Below are 14,041 nucleotides of genomic sequence, written 5' to 3' on the forward strand. Positions count from 1 at the left end.
AGAGTAATAGGAATAAATGTGAGATAAATACAGATAAAAGTCAATATTTGTAACCTAGGCAAAGTACATTCACTGTGTGGAAAGCAAGAGGAATTTTATCCCACGAGTGGGGTTGAGTAAAGATTGCTTCTCTGAGTCAGTACAAGAGCTCTTCCTGGAAGAAGGGATAGATTTTCAAGGCTGTGGAAAGGAAGAAGCTGTGGTATGTTGGCAGGCAGGGCGGTGCAGTCTTGGAAGAAGGCAGAGAGAGATGAAATTGGGATTCCTTTAAGTTCAAGATTTGGACTTCCAATCACTGTTTATCTCCTAGGAATATAGAATTGGTATTAGGCCTGATTTTTCCATCAATTCAACTGGATTTTTTTATCCTGTATAACAGGATATGTATTTTTGTAAGCTGCCTCAAAGATCTTTTAGAGTAGAGTATACATAAACAACCTGGATTAGCATGACCCCTGCCCCCCACCATACTGTGTCTTCCAGCCTCTTCCCTTTACACCAGGGCCTAAGCTGAGGATGGTGGAGATCCTTCCTTCAGCTCCACTGGACTCAGCCTTGCTCTGTTTGCAGCCTCCCCCCCAGGCCACTCAGCCTTCCTGGAAGACGGCAGCCCATCTCCTGTCCTTGCGTTTGCCTCCTCCCCTCGGCCCAATCACAGCTACGTCTTCAAACGGGAGCCCCCGGAAGGCTGTGAGAGAGTGCGTGTGTTTGAAGAGGCCACGTAAGTACATTGGAGGGAGGGACAGGGATGTGGGGGTGAGCCGCCCTGTGTTGTCCCACCTGACAGGCCCTCCTTCCATCTTGGACTCTCACTCATCGTAGAGGTGCTGTCAACTTCAGATTATTAGTACTGCAGATTTTCCATGATCAAACTTGTTGACATTACCTACTCTAAGCACTAAATCTTTGCTTATCATGATCTCCATAGAAACCTGCTCTCTGCCCACATGTCAGCCACAAGCGCAGCAGGAGCTGGAAAGGAAAGAGCTCTGAAACCTAAACCCTTTGTTTCTTCTATTTTTTTCCATCCCTGGGGAAAGTGCGAGAATTTGCTAGACCATAATCAGAGAGAGAGAATATATTAGTAGTTACCTTCAGGCAGAGATGAAAATTATCTCTCCCCCCACTGGAGGGGCAGGAGATCCTAAATAGCTTTCTCATTGCTTCTGAGTCAAGTCTTCACCCTATAGCTGCAGAGGTTCAAGTGGCATGAATGTCCAGATAGAAATTTCCAGTCCTTGCAAGTAATGACTATGGAATATTCCCAAGCCTGATTGGACAATTCAGAAGCCATTCTTCCATTAGCAGAGAGCATTGAGAGCTGACCTTTCCATGTAGCCACACAGCCAGCACCCCTTGATAGGCACCCTAAGAGTTCATTTTATTCTCCCCCTCACCCCAGCCAGCTTTAATATTCATCAAGGCAGATTCACCATGGAAGTTGTGGTGTCCATGGCAGTCAGGAAGTTTAGTCATGGAGTATGAGTGGACATCTAGCTGGGATAGTGTTTGTGACCTTGAGGGCTCCATTTGTATCTCAGGTAAGGGAGAGGACAGCCCATGGTAGTAGCAGGAGGTACATATATTACCCAGAGTAGGAATTAAGGAGAAAAATCATAGCCACTGAGGTGCTTCTCGCATCATCATTGTTGCCTGGTATCTCTCCAGAGCCCTGGGTCCTCTGGGGTGATGTGGAGGGAAGAGGCCAGATTGTGTAATAGACTCTGGACTCTAGTGCCCTTCCCCAGTCCACGTTATAGCTGAGTAATTACAACTTCAAATTACTTGTGGAAATTAGGCAGTTGCTTGCCTTGATTCTTTTGTAAACAGTGTTGGAAGAGGTCTTAAAGTCATCTCATCTAGATTCCTACCCCTGTGTCAACCCTTTTAGAGAGGTGCTAATCCGTCACTTACTTTCTAAGATATCCGGGGATGGAGATTCTCACCTCATTGTGGTCTCTTCATTGCTGAACTTTCCTATTGGGAAGTTAGTGGTTCTTTTGCCACGTTTCCCTTCCTAGCCTCTGAATGCGTGAGATGGCCTGGATTTCCCAGGGAGGGAATCAGCTGTTCAGGAGCATGCTCGTTGCCCTCATGTCCCTCAAACACTGCTTGGTCTCGGGGTCAACTTCCTCACGTGTGCCTGCGCACACCGAGAGCATTCCCTCTCCTGCCCATTCCCGACTGCTCCATGAAGTAAGCTTTTAAACCCTGCTAGGTCAGGGGACACCTTGCCACTGTGGAGTCCTTTGGGACCCCATATCTTTCCACCTCTTACTCTGTGCCAGCCTCTGCCTTCTTCCTCATGCCTCACTTTTTATTTTATTTTTTAAAAATATATCTTTATTGATTTCAGAGAGAGGGAGAGAGAGAGATAGAAACATCAATGATGAGAGTCATTGATCAGCTGTCTCCTACATGCCCCCTGCTGGGGATTAAGCCCGCAATCCGGGCATGTGCCCTTATCAGGAATCGAACCTCAATCTCCTAGATCCTATGTTGATGCTTGACCGCTGAGCCATGCCAGCTGGGCTCATGCCTCACCCTTCTTCCTGGGTTTGAAATTCTTAGAATCTACAATTAAAATGGTAACCAACTTATCAAGCTATACACTGAGTGCCTTTTTCTGTATACATATTATACTTCAAGAGAAAGATAGTCGATGGAAAGCATTGGCAACAGAGCTTCCCCGTCTTCAGACACATTTGTCTTCCTCACAACCAGCAGCTTCTCTGGCTGTTTGAACCTTGAAACATGGTTATACTTTTTTTTTTAATCACAAGGATTCCTTATTCTAGAACTCTCCTACCTAACCTCCTTTTTTACCCTTCCATTTCCCCTGCATGATCAGAAGGGTAGGGATGGTTCTTTCCTCGTTACAGGTGAGACAGATCAGGCCAAGACCACATGGTGAGCTAGAACCTAGAGCTCCTGATAAGGTCTGAATGTCTTTCTCACAATGGTTGCTATCCTTCCCTCCCAGCAAGGATTTTGGAAATTATACCTTCCCAATGTGCTCAAGAATAAGATTCTTTAGGCCATTAGATTTCAATAGGGGACAGTTTTTACCCCCATGGGACATTTGACAATGTCAGGAAACATTTTTGGTTGTCACAGCTTGGGGAGAAGTAGGTCAGGTGCCACTGGAACTTAGTAGGTAGGGGCCAGGGATGCCAGTGAGCATCTTAAAATGCACAGGACAGCCCCCACAACCAGGAATTATCCAGCCCAAAATGCCAATAGTGCTGAGGCCGAGAAACCCTGCTTTGGACTGGAAAAAGTCTTAGAAAGTCACTTGCCTGGACCTTTGCTTTCAGGCAAGGGGTCTGCCCCCAAAACTCTGTTCACTGATGAAATCTCCCAAGTTAAAAGATTCTTTAGTCTCTTCTAGAATCACATTGTCAGGAAGTTCTCCTTCCTGTCTAGCTTCAATCCCTCCTGTTTCTAGCTAAAGTAGATTTCCCGTTGCTCAGCCATATTTCTAAAACATGAAGATCCGAGGAGCCTAACGACTGGTTATTGCTCAGCAGCCTTTCGTTTTTTGGTCAAGTTACCTTCCTGTTTGAACAGAGACCCAGCTCCTCTACTCTCCTGACTCTGGGACATCCCTCATCTCTTCACTGGTGGCTTCTCGCTCACTTGCTCTGTGTATGTGTGCACATGTGTATATCTGGGTGTTTCTCTATCCTCCAGGTCTCCAGGTCCTGACTTGGCCTTCGTGACTTCCTGTCCTGACAAGAACAAAGTCCATTTCAACCCCACCGGCTCGGCCTTCTGCCCCGTCAGCTTGATGAAGCCCCTCTTCCCCAGCATGGGCTTCATCTTCCGTAACTGCCCCTCAAGCCCGGGGGCCCCTCTTCCTCCCGCCAGCCCCAGGCCACCGCCTCGGAAGGATCCAGAGGCCTCCAAGGCCTCCTCGCTGCCATTCGAGCCTTGGCAGCACACCCCACCATCAGAAGAGCCCGTGCTTTTCCAGAGCTCCCTGGTGGTCTGAGGGCCCCATCCCCACCACTTTTCCATGGAGACCAGTGCCTTGGTGGCAGGCCCCTCCCTAGCTCCCCTGAGGTGGAGATAAAGGAGCCCTTCCCTCTCGGCCTTCGAGCACTTTCATTTATTGTGTCAAAGCCCTGGGTCCTCTTTCTGATGGACGCAGTTCCCTCTGAGTGCAAAGGGACCTGCCTTCTCCACTAGCAGCTGGGCAGCTTACAAGTCACACCTGTGTTCTTGCCACCTTTCTCACTTGGTGGAAAACTCACCCAGAAGGTCTTGGGTCCCTCACCCCTGGGTGTGAGTCCAAAGGACTGTATATGGGGCCCTTGTCTTTGTCATGGAGCAAGCTGACCATGATCAGCAGAGAGGGGACACGACAGATTTTCTTCCCTTTCTACAGACAGAAGAGGAGACCGGAAGATAGATACCCCCATTCTCTCAGCCTCTATCCCCATGCTTCCCTCTCATTATAGGAGCTGACCAAAGCAGCCCTAAAGGGCCATAACACTTGACCAATCCAGCTGCTGGCAGAAAGGGGACCCTAGCGTTTTCCCAAGTGGCATTTTCATCTCGCTTTCATCCTGACTAAGATTGTCTTAAGCAGCAGCCCAACCTGCCCAGCCCCAGGTGGGTAGTGGGGGAAGGGGAGAGCTGGTATTCCTCCAGGTGGCAAGTGGTGACTGTATACCCTCCACCTGCCCCAGGACTGGGTTGGATTAGAAAAATGCCTATTTTTCTTGTATCAATGTAGAAACTCTATTTTCTCCCAAAGACACTATTTTTGCAGCTGTTTGAAGTTTGTATATTTTCCGTACCGCAGAGCTTCACAAAATTGAAGAAGAATGTTAATGTTCAAGTTTTCTTATTCTGTGTTTAGAAGTTTGTTTTTGTTGTTGTTTTTTTGTTTGTTTGTTTTTTTTTTGCAGATCTTGGTGTTAATAGACCAAATAAATAAGTATTCCCAGCAGTTTGAGGTTCTGTGCAATATTTGGGGGTGGGGAGTGGGATGGAGATTGAGGGTATTATATTGATCACTTCCCCCTTGTCTTCAAGAGGAGCCTTAATACATAATGATGTAGATGAACACAGAGTCCCTGTCCTCAAGCTTGGTGGAGGTGTGGTGGAGGGAGTCATCCTTTCTTGAGTGGGTCTGGAAAAGCTCTCTAGGTAGAGTGGATTTCAGAGAGGAAGTGAGGGTGACCAATGGAAGACAATGTGACATTGTGGATGCTCCTTGACTAGTAGGAGAAACTGCTCTTATCCTCTTGCTGCCTCTTCGCTAATACAGTGCCACGCCTGTAAGGGCTCTGAGGCTTTTGGGGGAAATGGGAATAACCATCCCAACATTCTGATGGTGTTTGCTTTGTTTTTCATATGTCTTTATTGATTTCAGAGAGAGGAAGGGAGAGGGAGAGAGAAACATCAGTGATGAGAGAGTCATTGATCAGCTGCCTCCTGCACGCCTCCGACTGGGGACCGGGCCTGCAACCCTAGGTCGATGCTCAACAGCTGAGCCACGCCTGGCCGGGCTCTGATGGTGTTTTGCAATTTACAAAGCATTTTCACAAAAGACACATTAATCCCCATAATAACTACAGTTGTATCTATCTGAAAGACCTCAAGACAAACTCCTAAGGCAGCTATCCCAACTGCAATACATTGGCTTGGTAAGCATCAGATAACACTGCTAAGTGCTTGCATAAATGTCATTGAAATATTAAAGCAACCCAATGAGAGAAATGTGATAAATCTCACTGTACTCCTGAGGGAAGGAAAGAAAGATTGAGTAATTTTACCCCAAAGACAAAGATACAATGCTGGGATTGGGAACCAGGTCATTTGAACCCAGTGCCCATGCTTCTAACCACAACACTCTCCCACTTGTTATTATATTCCCTTTCATTTCAGATGAGGAAACTTGACCCAGAGGTCAAGTGAATTGTTTGAAATCCCAGCTGGTGAAGAGGCAGAGTTGGGACCTGGAACCCAGGTCTCATCCAGCTGCTGCTTGGTGCCCTGGTACCACTGACTCAGTGGCTAAGACATGGTGCAAGAGCTAATGTATGGAGGTCCCTCCTCCCCCACTAGTATAGAGGAGAGAGGGAGTTGAGGACAGACCCCATCTTCTATCTCTTACCCCTCCCCCTCAAAGATATTTGGCCTGTTCCCCAAAGCCTTAGTGAGTCAGGCCCCAAGTGATGGGTGTGGTGCTGCCCTGAGTTTCCTTCCTTTGCCCGAGGCTGTGCCAAAGGAGCCGGCTGCTAGAAGGGGAGAAGGGGAAGGAGCCTCTAACCAGCTAGCAGCCCAGAGTACAATTAAGTGAGAGTTCAGGGTGGGTAGTGGAAAGACCTGGGGTCAGGCTTGCCCAAGTTCTTGTTGCCAGCAGGTGGATGTCCAACACTTGGATGAGGGAGGGGTCCAAAAAGGGGCTCATTCATAGGAAAGAATCTGGAGGGCAGCGGGAGGATTTGCTCCATTGTTGGTAAGTTGTAAGGCCAAAGAAAATTGACTTCAGTTAGCTTCCATTTCCACCTCCAGGTTATGAAGAAATCCGATTAGAGTTGAGAAAGAATAATTAATACTTAAACTCGCACAGCACACTTTACAGTTGACAAAACACTTTCACAAACCTCAGCTCATTTCATCCTCAGAACAATCAAGAGGCGACAGGACGGCTATTACTAATTATCTCTAGTTTACAAAGAGAAAACTGGCACGGAATTTAGGTGGCATGCCTAGGTTGCCCCGCCTTTAAATGAAGGAGCTGGGGCAGAAGCCCCGCCTCCCTCGGAAGCCCGGTGAAGTGCCACGGGAGGAGGACCGTTCTCAAAAGCTGGGCCTTTGAACGCTTTTTCGATAGAGGAGGTCGAGTCGCTGGGCAGCGGCTAGGGGGCGCTAAGGCTCCACTAAGAATTTCTGGCGTTAGGACCCAGTAGAAGCCTGACGGCCAACAGGGAAAAAGACAATTCAATTTGCCCCGCCGCCCGCATCATCATCTCTCCTCCCACCCGTCTGTCTTCACACAGCGCAGCCAATCGGTGACCTCCACATCCTTATACGTCATCACTCCACGCCCGCATAACTCGTAGGTCGTCCCATGGAGCTCCGAGTTGTGGTTGTCCTCGGAATTGCCTGACCGGGAAATCTCGAGGGCAAGACATTAACCTCGGGACAGCTGGCTCCCCTGGCCACTAGAGACGAAGCCAAGGTCCCAGGGTGGGTTTCCTTACCTTGGAAGCGGTTTCTGGGTTCTGAGGCGTTCCCCCCTGGGCAGCCCTGAGCTGGCAGTTCTGGCGGTGGCCGTTGGGCCCTGCTGAGCGGCTGTCGCATGCAGCTCCTATGAGGCCCCTATCGCCGGTCGGCGATGTCCGGCTGGAGCTGTCGCCGCCGCTGCCGCTGCCGGCTGTGAGCGGGTCTCCAGTAGGGTCTTCCGGGCGTCTCATGGCCGCTAGCAGCTCCCTGGTGCCCGACCGGCTGCGGCTACCGCTCTGCTTCTTTGGCGTCTTCGTCTGCTATTTCTACTATGGGATCCTGCAGGAAAAGATGTGAGCGGACCCCCGGGTCTGAAAGCAGACATTCCCCGCTATTCCGCCCCCCGTCCCCAAGCCTGTAGCCGGGTTCTTGGTCTTCAAGCCCTTGCCCCGGGTGTGCCCTCTTGCCCTCCCGCCCTTCCAGCACCCCAACACCTTTACGGCCCGGCTCAGCCTCCCCAGATTTCCAAAACGCGAAAGTTGGTCTTTGGATTCTGGGGACCTGCAGATTTTTCTTCCCTTAATTGCCTTTTTTCCCTGTTGGTTCTAAGGGCCTGGGTTTTACAGGCTGAGACTTATACCCCGCAAACAGTTTTCCGTGACCTGTGCCGGTTCCTCCTTGGAGCTCTTAGATGCTTGTAGACAGCTGACTCTTCGCCCTCGGCCTTGCAGCTGTAGCCCAAATCCCTTTGGCTGCCTGGGGTACCTCGTTTCAGCATCTAATTTTCTACGTTTCATCTAACTACATCCTTTATGGATATTCTTGTCCTAGGCTACAGGATTAGCAGGCTGGGATGTTTAGTTTTTAAATCAAATAAAATCGGCCCCTTTTGTAAATGAGCCCGGTGATCCTTACCAAACTCTCTCTACCTCCAGAGAGGCAAGATAATTTCAAAGTTTTCAGTAGCTCTGGACATATTAGATGACACTGAAGGAAATATACTGATTCCTCTCCTTTCTTTCTCATGCATTTCATTCCTAGAACAAGAGGAAAGTATGGGGAGGGAGCCAAGCAGGAGACGTTCACTTTTGCCTTAACTTTGGTCTTCATCCAATGTGTGATCAATGCTCTATTTGCCAAAATCTGTGAGTATCCAGATAGTAATCAGTTATGTGCTCCATCCCCTTTGTATCCTGGACATTAGACAGTGATCCAACCTTAAGGTCTGACTCTGAAGATCTACCACCCCCTTTAGCATTTACACACACAGCCTCTCTGTTTAGTCTATAAAACACATGGCTTTGAAATGGAGTAAAACCCTGTTTCCTTAAATTTGACCAACTGAATCAGAAATGTGCAGAGAGTTTGTCTTTTGTATTACAGATCCCCACTGAGCATACTTAATTTTTTTCTTTGTCCCTTTGATGTTCTTTTATGTGTCAGCTTCAAGCATGTTGTGAGCTTTCTCTCTGTTCCCTGGGAGCTAGCAGCAGGCTAACTGGTCCCTTGAACTGAATGAGTGTCCCATCTCTGCCCCACGTGTGGTCTTGTAATCTACAGAGATTTTCCAGTACAAGAGGACAGAAATAACTTGTACGTCTTATCTTGTTTGACAGACAAGTGTCTTTCATATGGCTTCAGCTTTTGCTCAGTGGTCCATTCTCCATTCTAGGCCCACCAGGTTTTTCTTGCCTGTTTTTTGTCTTCTAGTGATCCAGTTTTTTGACACTGCCAGAGTGGATCGTACTCGGAGCTGGCTCTATGCTGCCTGTTCTCTCTCCTATCTGGGTGCCATGGTCTCCAGCAACTCAGCACTACAGTTTGTCAATTACCCAACTCAGGTGAAACATCAGGATGGGATGAGGGTTGGCTCAGAAGTTATTTGGAAAGGACTAAGGATTCTTCTCTCAGGTCTGTGACTTAAATAAAAAGAGCATGTTTGAGATATTTCGAGTACAAAGAGCCATAGATCTGAGGTTTAGTGGTGGTGGGTTGGCCATGATAGGGCTGCTTTCTGAGGCTGTGGTTTCTGGTGCAGGCCCAAACTTACTCATCTTAACGCAGGACCTAGCATAGTACTTGGCAAGTCACAGATGCTCAGAAATTATTTACTGAATTTAATTTCAGGTCCTTGGTAAATCCTGCAAACCAATTCCAGGTAAGCAGAAGAAGATGGTCTCCCATCTTCCATCCTCGCTCTTCTTATAATAAGCTCTCACCTTCTCTCCTGGAGCTCTGTATCCCCTCAGGCTTCATCATTTCATCATAGCTGTCTCTAGGGACTTCCCTCCATTCTTTTCCCTGGCTATCCTGTCATCTGTATCAATTCCTTTGGTGTTGGGTATGTATAAGCTGGGAGTTAAGAGGCTTCTTGTCAATCATTTTGGTGTCCCATGTGTTTACATTGTCATTAGACGCCCTAAATCCCATTTTGATCATCAGTTACTTTCCTTAACCTTTCATTCTTGCTCACTGTATCTATCTTTGCCCTGTTCCTTCCTGGACTTTTCACCTTCGTTCTCTGCCTTTTCCTTCCCTTATACTCTGTTCAACCCTATTGCTCAGTCGTCTCTATCTAGGTGCCAGCCTCATACCACACCCTCCTCTTATCCTGTATAAGCCTGCCTCACGGACATTCTTTTCTCCCATGAGTCTTTTCTTGGCTCCTAGGAGGAGAGTGTTGGGCTTATCAATGCCTGTGGATTCCTGAATTTTCCATTCTCGTTCGTCCCTGTAGTCATGCTCCTTGGAGTGACCCTCTTGAAGAAGAAGTACCCAATGGCCAAGTACCTGTGTGTGTTGCTAATTGTGGCTGGAGTGGCCCTTTTCATGTACAAACCCAAGAAAGTGGTTGGAATGGAAGAACACACAATTGGCTATGGAGAGCTGCTCCTGGTATGTGATTCTGGTAGGAAAGGCAGCCTTTTCCAATAATCTTAACCAAGCAAAAACCTCACCAGGGCAGGCAAAATGCCAGTTAAATGTCTTGAGAGAGGCTGTGGTGTTTCTTGCCCCCATTTCTGGTCTTTGTCTCTTACTGCATGGCCCCTGGCTCTGCTAAGGCCATAGTGGGAAGCCTGAAATATTTAACGGCAGCTCAGCTGTCCTGGGGAAGGGATGACTCTGAGGCCTATGTCTAAACGCTGGTGTGACATCACAGAGATCTGAGAACAAAGTGAAGGAGTAGCATGTCTCTCACTGTGGCTTTCTAAGAAATCTGGAAGCCAGAGTAAAAAAAGTACTCTAGTGGTAGCTATTGCTTACGATGTATTTAGGCACTGTATTATCTCCATTTTTACAGATGAAGAAACTGAAACAAAGAGAGGTTAAGTTCTTGCCCATGGTCACATCACTATTAAGTAGCAATTAGTGGCTAACACTGCCCAGGATTCTGATCCAGGCAGTGTGACCATAGAATCCAGTCCCAAGCGCTATCTTCCATGCCAGGAGGCTAACGTGCTGAGAGTAGATTTTCTCTCTCCAGTGTTAATGGGAGAATGTATGTGGCTCACCACAACCTGTTGTAGGTCCCTACACCAGGCTCCATGCCATTGTATTGGAAAATGGTAGGCTTCCTGCCCTATTCTGATTACATTACAACTATATGGCTGAGATAGTTTGTCATTCTAGTGCTTGGGGGATGAGGGAGCTTGCATCCTCCATCCATGACCAAATGGCAACATTTTGTTCTGAGGACTCTGTCTTAAGGCAACAGCTTTCTTAGGAGTCTCAGAAAGGTGAGAGTGCTGTGTCCTCGACTCCAGAGGGGTGCTGTTGGCCTTCGCACTACAAGTTGCACCTTTTCTTTTCCAGTTATTATCTCTGACCCTGGATGGACTGACGGGTGTTTCCCAGGACCACATGCGGGCTCATTACCAAACAGGCTCCAACCACATGATGTTGAACATTAACCTTTGGTCGACATTACTGCTGGGAGCTGGTAAGGAGCAGTTCTGTTGTTCTTTTTACGTATCACCAGAGGGCAGACTGCCCTCATTCTGATTTCTGACTCAAATGCCAGTTGCTAACTTTGCCCAGGCCAAAGTCCTGCCTCAACCCTAAGATTTCTTTATGTCCAAGCCCCCAAGAATTGTCCTGGAGAAACCTTCACTGACAGGCTCTGCTTGCTACTCATTCTTGGCACAATCCAGGGTATACTCTGCTAGGTAATATGGGAGGACACACAGCAACAGAACAAAGGGGTGCCTTGGGAACTTGCCCTCTTCTAAGGGAGGTAAGACATTGGTATATGGTGTGTATTGAATGTATTTCAAAAGTGAATGCATTTGACTTTAGATCAGTACTTCCTAATCTTTTCCAAATCCGGAACATGTAGGAAGTATTTTTTGTATAGTATAATGGAGGAGGCTGCTGATGGCTGGAGGGGACCAGTGCTTGGGGCTGCCTTGAGCTAGGGATATGTGGATCAGTATCTCCACATCTGAGGATCTCTGCTTTCAATCACTTTTGACAAAGGTAACTAGTTAACTTTTAAGCCTTTCTTGGAAGAGAGGCTTTAGTTTCTCTAATAAGAAAAATAAGGAAAGGATGCCTAATGGGAAAAATAAAGCTCACTTCATACATTTCCCACATCCTACCCTCTTTCAGAGTACTTTCGCAGGCTGTGTGCAAGTGTATGCCAGAGTATGGGCACATAAGATGCACCATTCATCTACTGACATTTCTTTCTAGGAATCCTGTTCACTGGGGAGCTCTGGGAGTTCTTGAGCTTTGCTGAGAGGTACCCTACCATCATCTATAACATCGTGCTCTTTGGTCTAACCAGTGCCCTTGGTCAGGTGAGTGCCTTGAGTGGGGGTGGCTTGGCTTTTCCAAGAGATTGGCCTGGCTGGGAGAAGAGGGGTGGCAAGATTAACCCTGATCTCCTGTTTTAGACTTTAGACCTTATGGCAGATATCCAAGAAGCAACCTGACTCTGCCTTTCTCTGTCTCTCTAGAGCTTCATCTTCATGACAGTTGTGTATTTTGGTCCCCTGACCTGCTCTATCATCACCACAACTCGGAAGTTCTTCACCATTTTGGCCTCTGTGATCCTCTTTGCCAATCCCATCAGCTCCATGCAGTGGGTGGGCACTGTGCTTGTGTTCTTGGGTAAGTTCCATCCAGAGCAGGCATCCCTGAGCCACACAGAGAGGGACAAAGCTTTATTTTTCCCCCTAAAATTTACTTGTATAATTGTGAAGTTTATTTCATTCTTTTGCAGAAAACTTTTAAAAAGTTTAAATTATATTTGGCATACAATAATATATTCATTTCAGATGTACAATAGTGATTCAACATTATTATACCTGATGATATTATCACTACAATAAGTCTAGTAACCATCTCTCACCACGCCAAGTTATTACAATATTATTGCCTATGTTCCCTATGGTGTACACTATATCTCTGTGGTTTATTTATTTTATAACTGGAAGTATGTACCTTTTATTCCCTTTCTGCTTTTTCACCCATCCTCCCTGCCCCCCTTGGCAGCCATCATTTTATTCTTTGGTTCTATGATTCTGTTTTTGTTTTGTTTGTTTTGTTTTTTTAGATTCCACATATAAGTGAAGTCATACAATATTTGTCTTTCTGTCTGACTTATTTCACATAGCATAACACCCTCTAGGTCCAACCATGTTATCACAAATGGCAAGATTTCATTCTTTTTTTTATTACTGAGGAATATTCCATTTTGTGTGTGTGTGTGTGTATCACATCTTTATCCATTCATCAACTGATGGCCACCTAGGGTGCTTCCATGTCTTGGCTATTATAAATAATCTTGCAGTGAACATATATATTTTTGAATTAGTGTTCTCATTTTCTTTGGATAAATATCCAGAGGTAGAATTACTGGATTGTGAGGAAACTTTTTAAATTCAATCTTCCTAATGAGCATTTCATTTTAGTGATTTCCTTCTGGTGATCCAGGTTTCCCCAGACACTGAACAGGGTAAAATGATTATACATATTCCCTATTTATGCTTTCCATGAGTAAGCTGAGAGAATGAGCTTAGAAATTTTGACTCTGTTTCTTTCAGTCTATACACACACACACACACATCTGTGTGTATATATATGTAATTACCGGTGTCTTACTGATTTTTTTCATTTGATGCCATTCTCTTTTCTCTGAGGGAGCTTTATAAAACCCATGTTTGGAAACTAGTTTTGTTTAAAGCCCCAATTTTGGAAAACCAAGGCTGAACTTTTCTTTTCCCCCCATGTCATTGATAGGTTTGATTTTTCCCTGTAATTCTCAGCCCATGTTCTCCCTTTCCATAGGTCTTGGTCTTGATGCCAAGTTTGGGAAAGGAGCCAAGAAGACATCCCACTAGGAAGAGAGAGACTACCTCCACTGCAAGAATATTTAAGTTATTATCTCAAATAGTGATATCTCTTGGAAAAATGGACACAATAGGGATAAACGACTGGGTTCCTGTCTGTTTTTGTGGTTTGTTTTTTTTAAAGGAAGCAAAATCACATATTCTGAAAAAAAGTACTTGGATTTTAACAAGACAGAGTTGGCAGTTTCTGTTCTTGATGACCTGGAGCACAGCCTAACGCAAATAGAGAAAGAGGGAAGAGGCAGAGCTTGATGCTCATTGTCCAAGCTGCTTCCTCTCAGGTATGGTAAACCTGGTTGAGTGGCTAATTCCTTCAAGAGCCTAACCATTATAGGGAGGAACTTTAATAGATTCCCACAGGTGAGGGTCTGAATATGTCAGCTCAGATGGCTGTGTTAGAGCCATAGAATGTAAAAATCACTTTCTCTCAAAGCTCTGGTGGGCACATATTTCTTTAAAAAAATTATATATATTCTCTCCTCAAGAGACTTCCCTTGAGGTTGAGG

At 46.3% G+C, this 14,041-nt stretch overlaps 2 protein-coding genes across 3 annotated transcripts in view; both read left to right on the forward strand.

The window, feature by feature from the left end:
* The window catches only part of FAM117A (family with sequence similarity 117 member A), a gene marked incomplete at its 5' end in the record, with an annotated part of 40,414 nt that extends 35,457 nt beyond the window's left edge, over positions 1–4,957 (forward strand). The window contains 2 exons of the mRNA XM_081116187.1: positions 571–721; positions 3,694–4,957. Of these exons, the coding sequence (XP_080972313.1) occupies positions 571–721; positions 3,694–3,994 (452 nt within the window). The 3' untranslated portion in view covers positions 3,995–4,957. The remainder of the gene's footprint in view (positions 1–570; positions 722–3,693) is intronic.
* A 2,095-nt stretch (positions 4,958–7,052) lies between these two features.
* Positions 7,053–13,707, forward strand: SLC35B1 (solute carrier family 35 member B1). Of its 2 annotated transcripts, XM_081161078.1 has the most exons (10): positions 7,076–7,535; positions 8,224–8,327; positions 8,626–8,775; positions 8,893–9,023; positions 9,310–9,340; positions 9,920–10,077; positions 10,996–11,122; positions 11,875–11,981; positions 12,141–12,294; positions 13,474–13,707. In XM_081161078.1, exons 4-10 carry the CDS (start codon positions 8,976–8,978, stop codon positions 13,524–13,526), a joined length of 678 nt encoding a protein of 225 aa, XP_081017204.1. In that variant the 5' UTR covers positions 7,076–7,535; positions 8,224–8,327; positions 8,626–8,775; positions 8,893–8,975; the 3' UTR covers positions 13,527–13,707. The 2 variants fall into 2 exon arrangements, with proteins under 2 accessions (XP_081017203.1, XP_081017204.1); XM_081161077.1 differs by lacking the exon at positions 8,626–8,775 and having other exon boundaries at positions 7,053–7,535.
* Positions 13,708–14,041: the final 334 nt, after the last annotated feature.

This window comes from Miniopterus schreibersii (assembly GCF_964146895.1).
Source record: "Miniopterus schreibersii genome assembly, chromosome: 16".
NCBI lineage: Eukaryota > Metazoa > Chordata > Mammalia > Chiroptera > Miniopteridae > Miniopterus > Miniopterus schreibersii.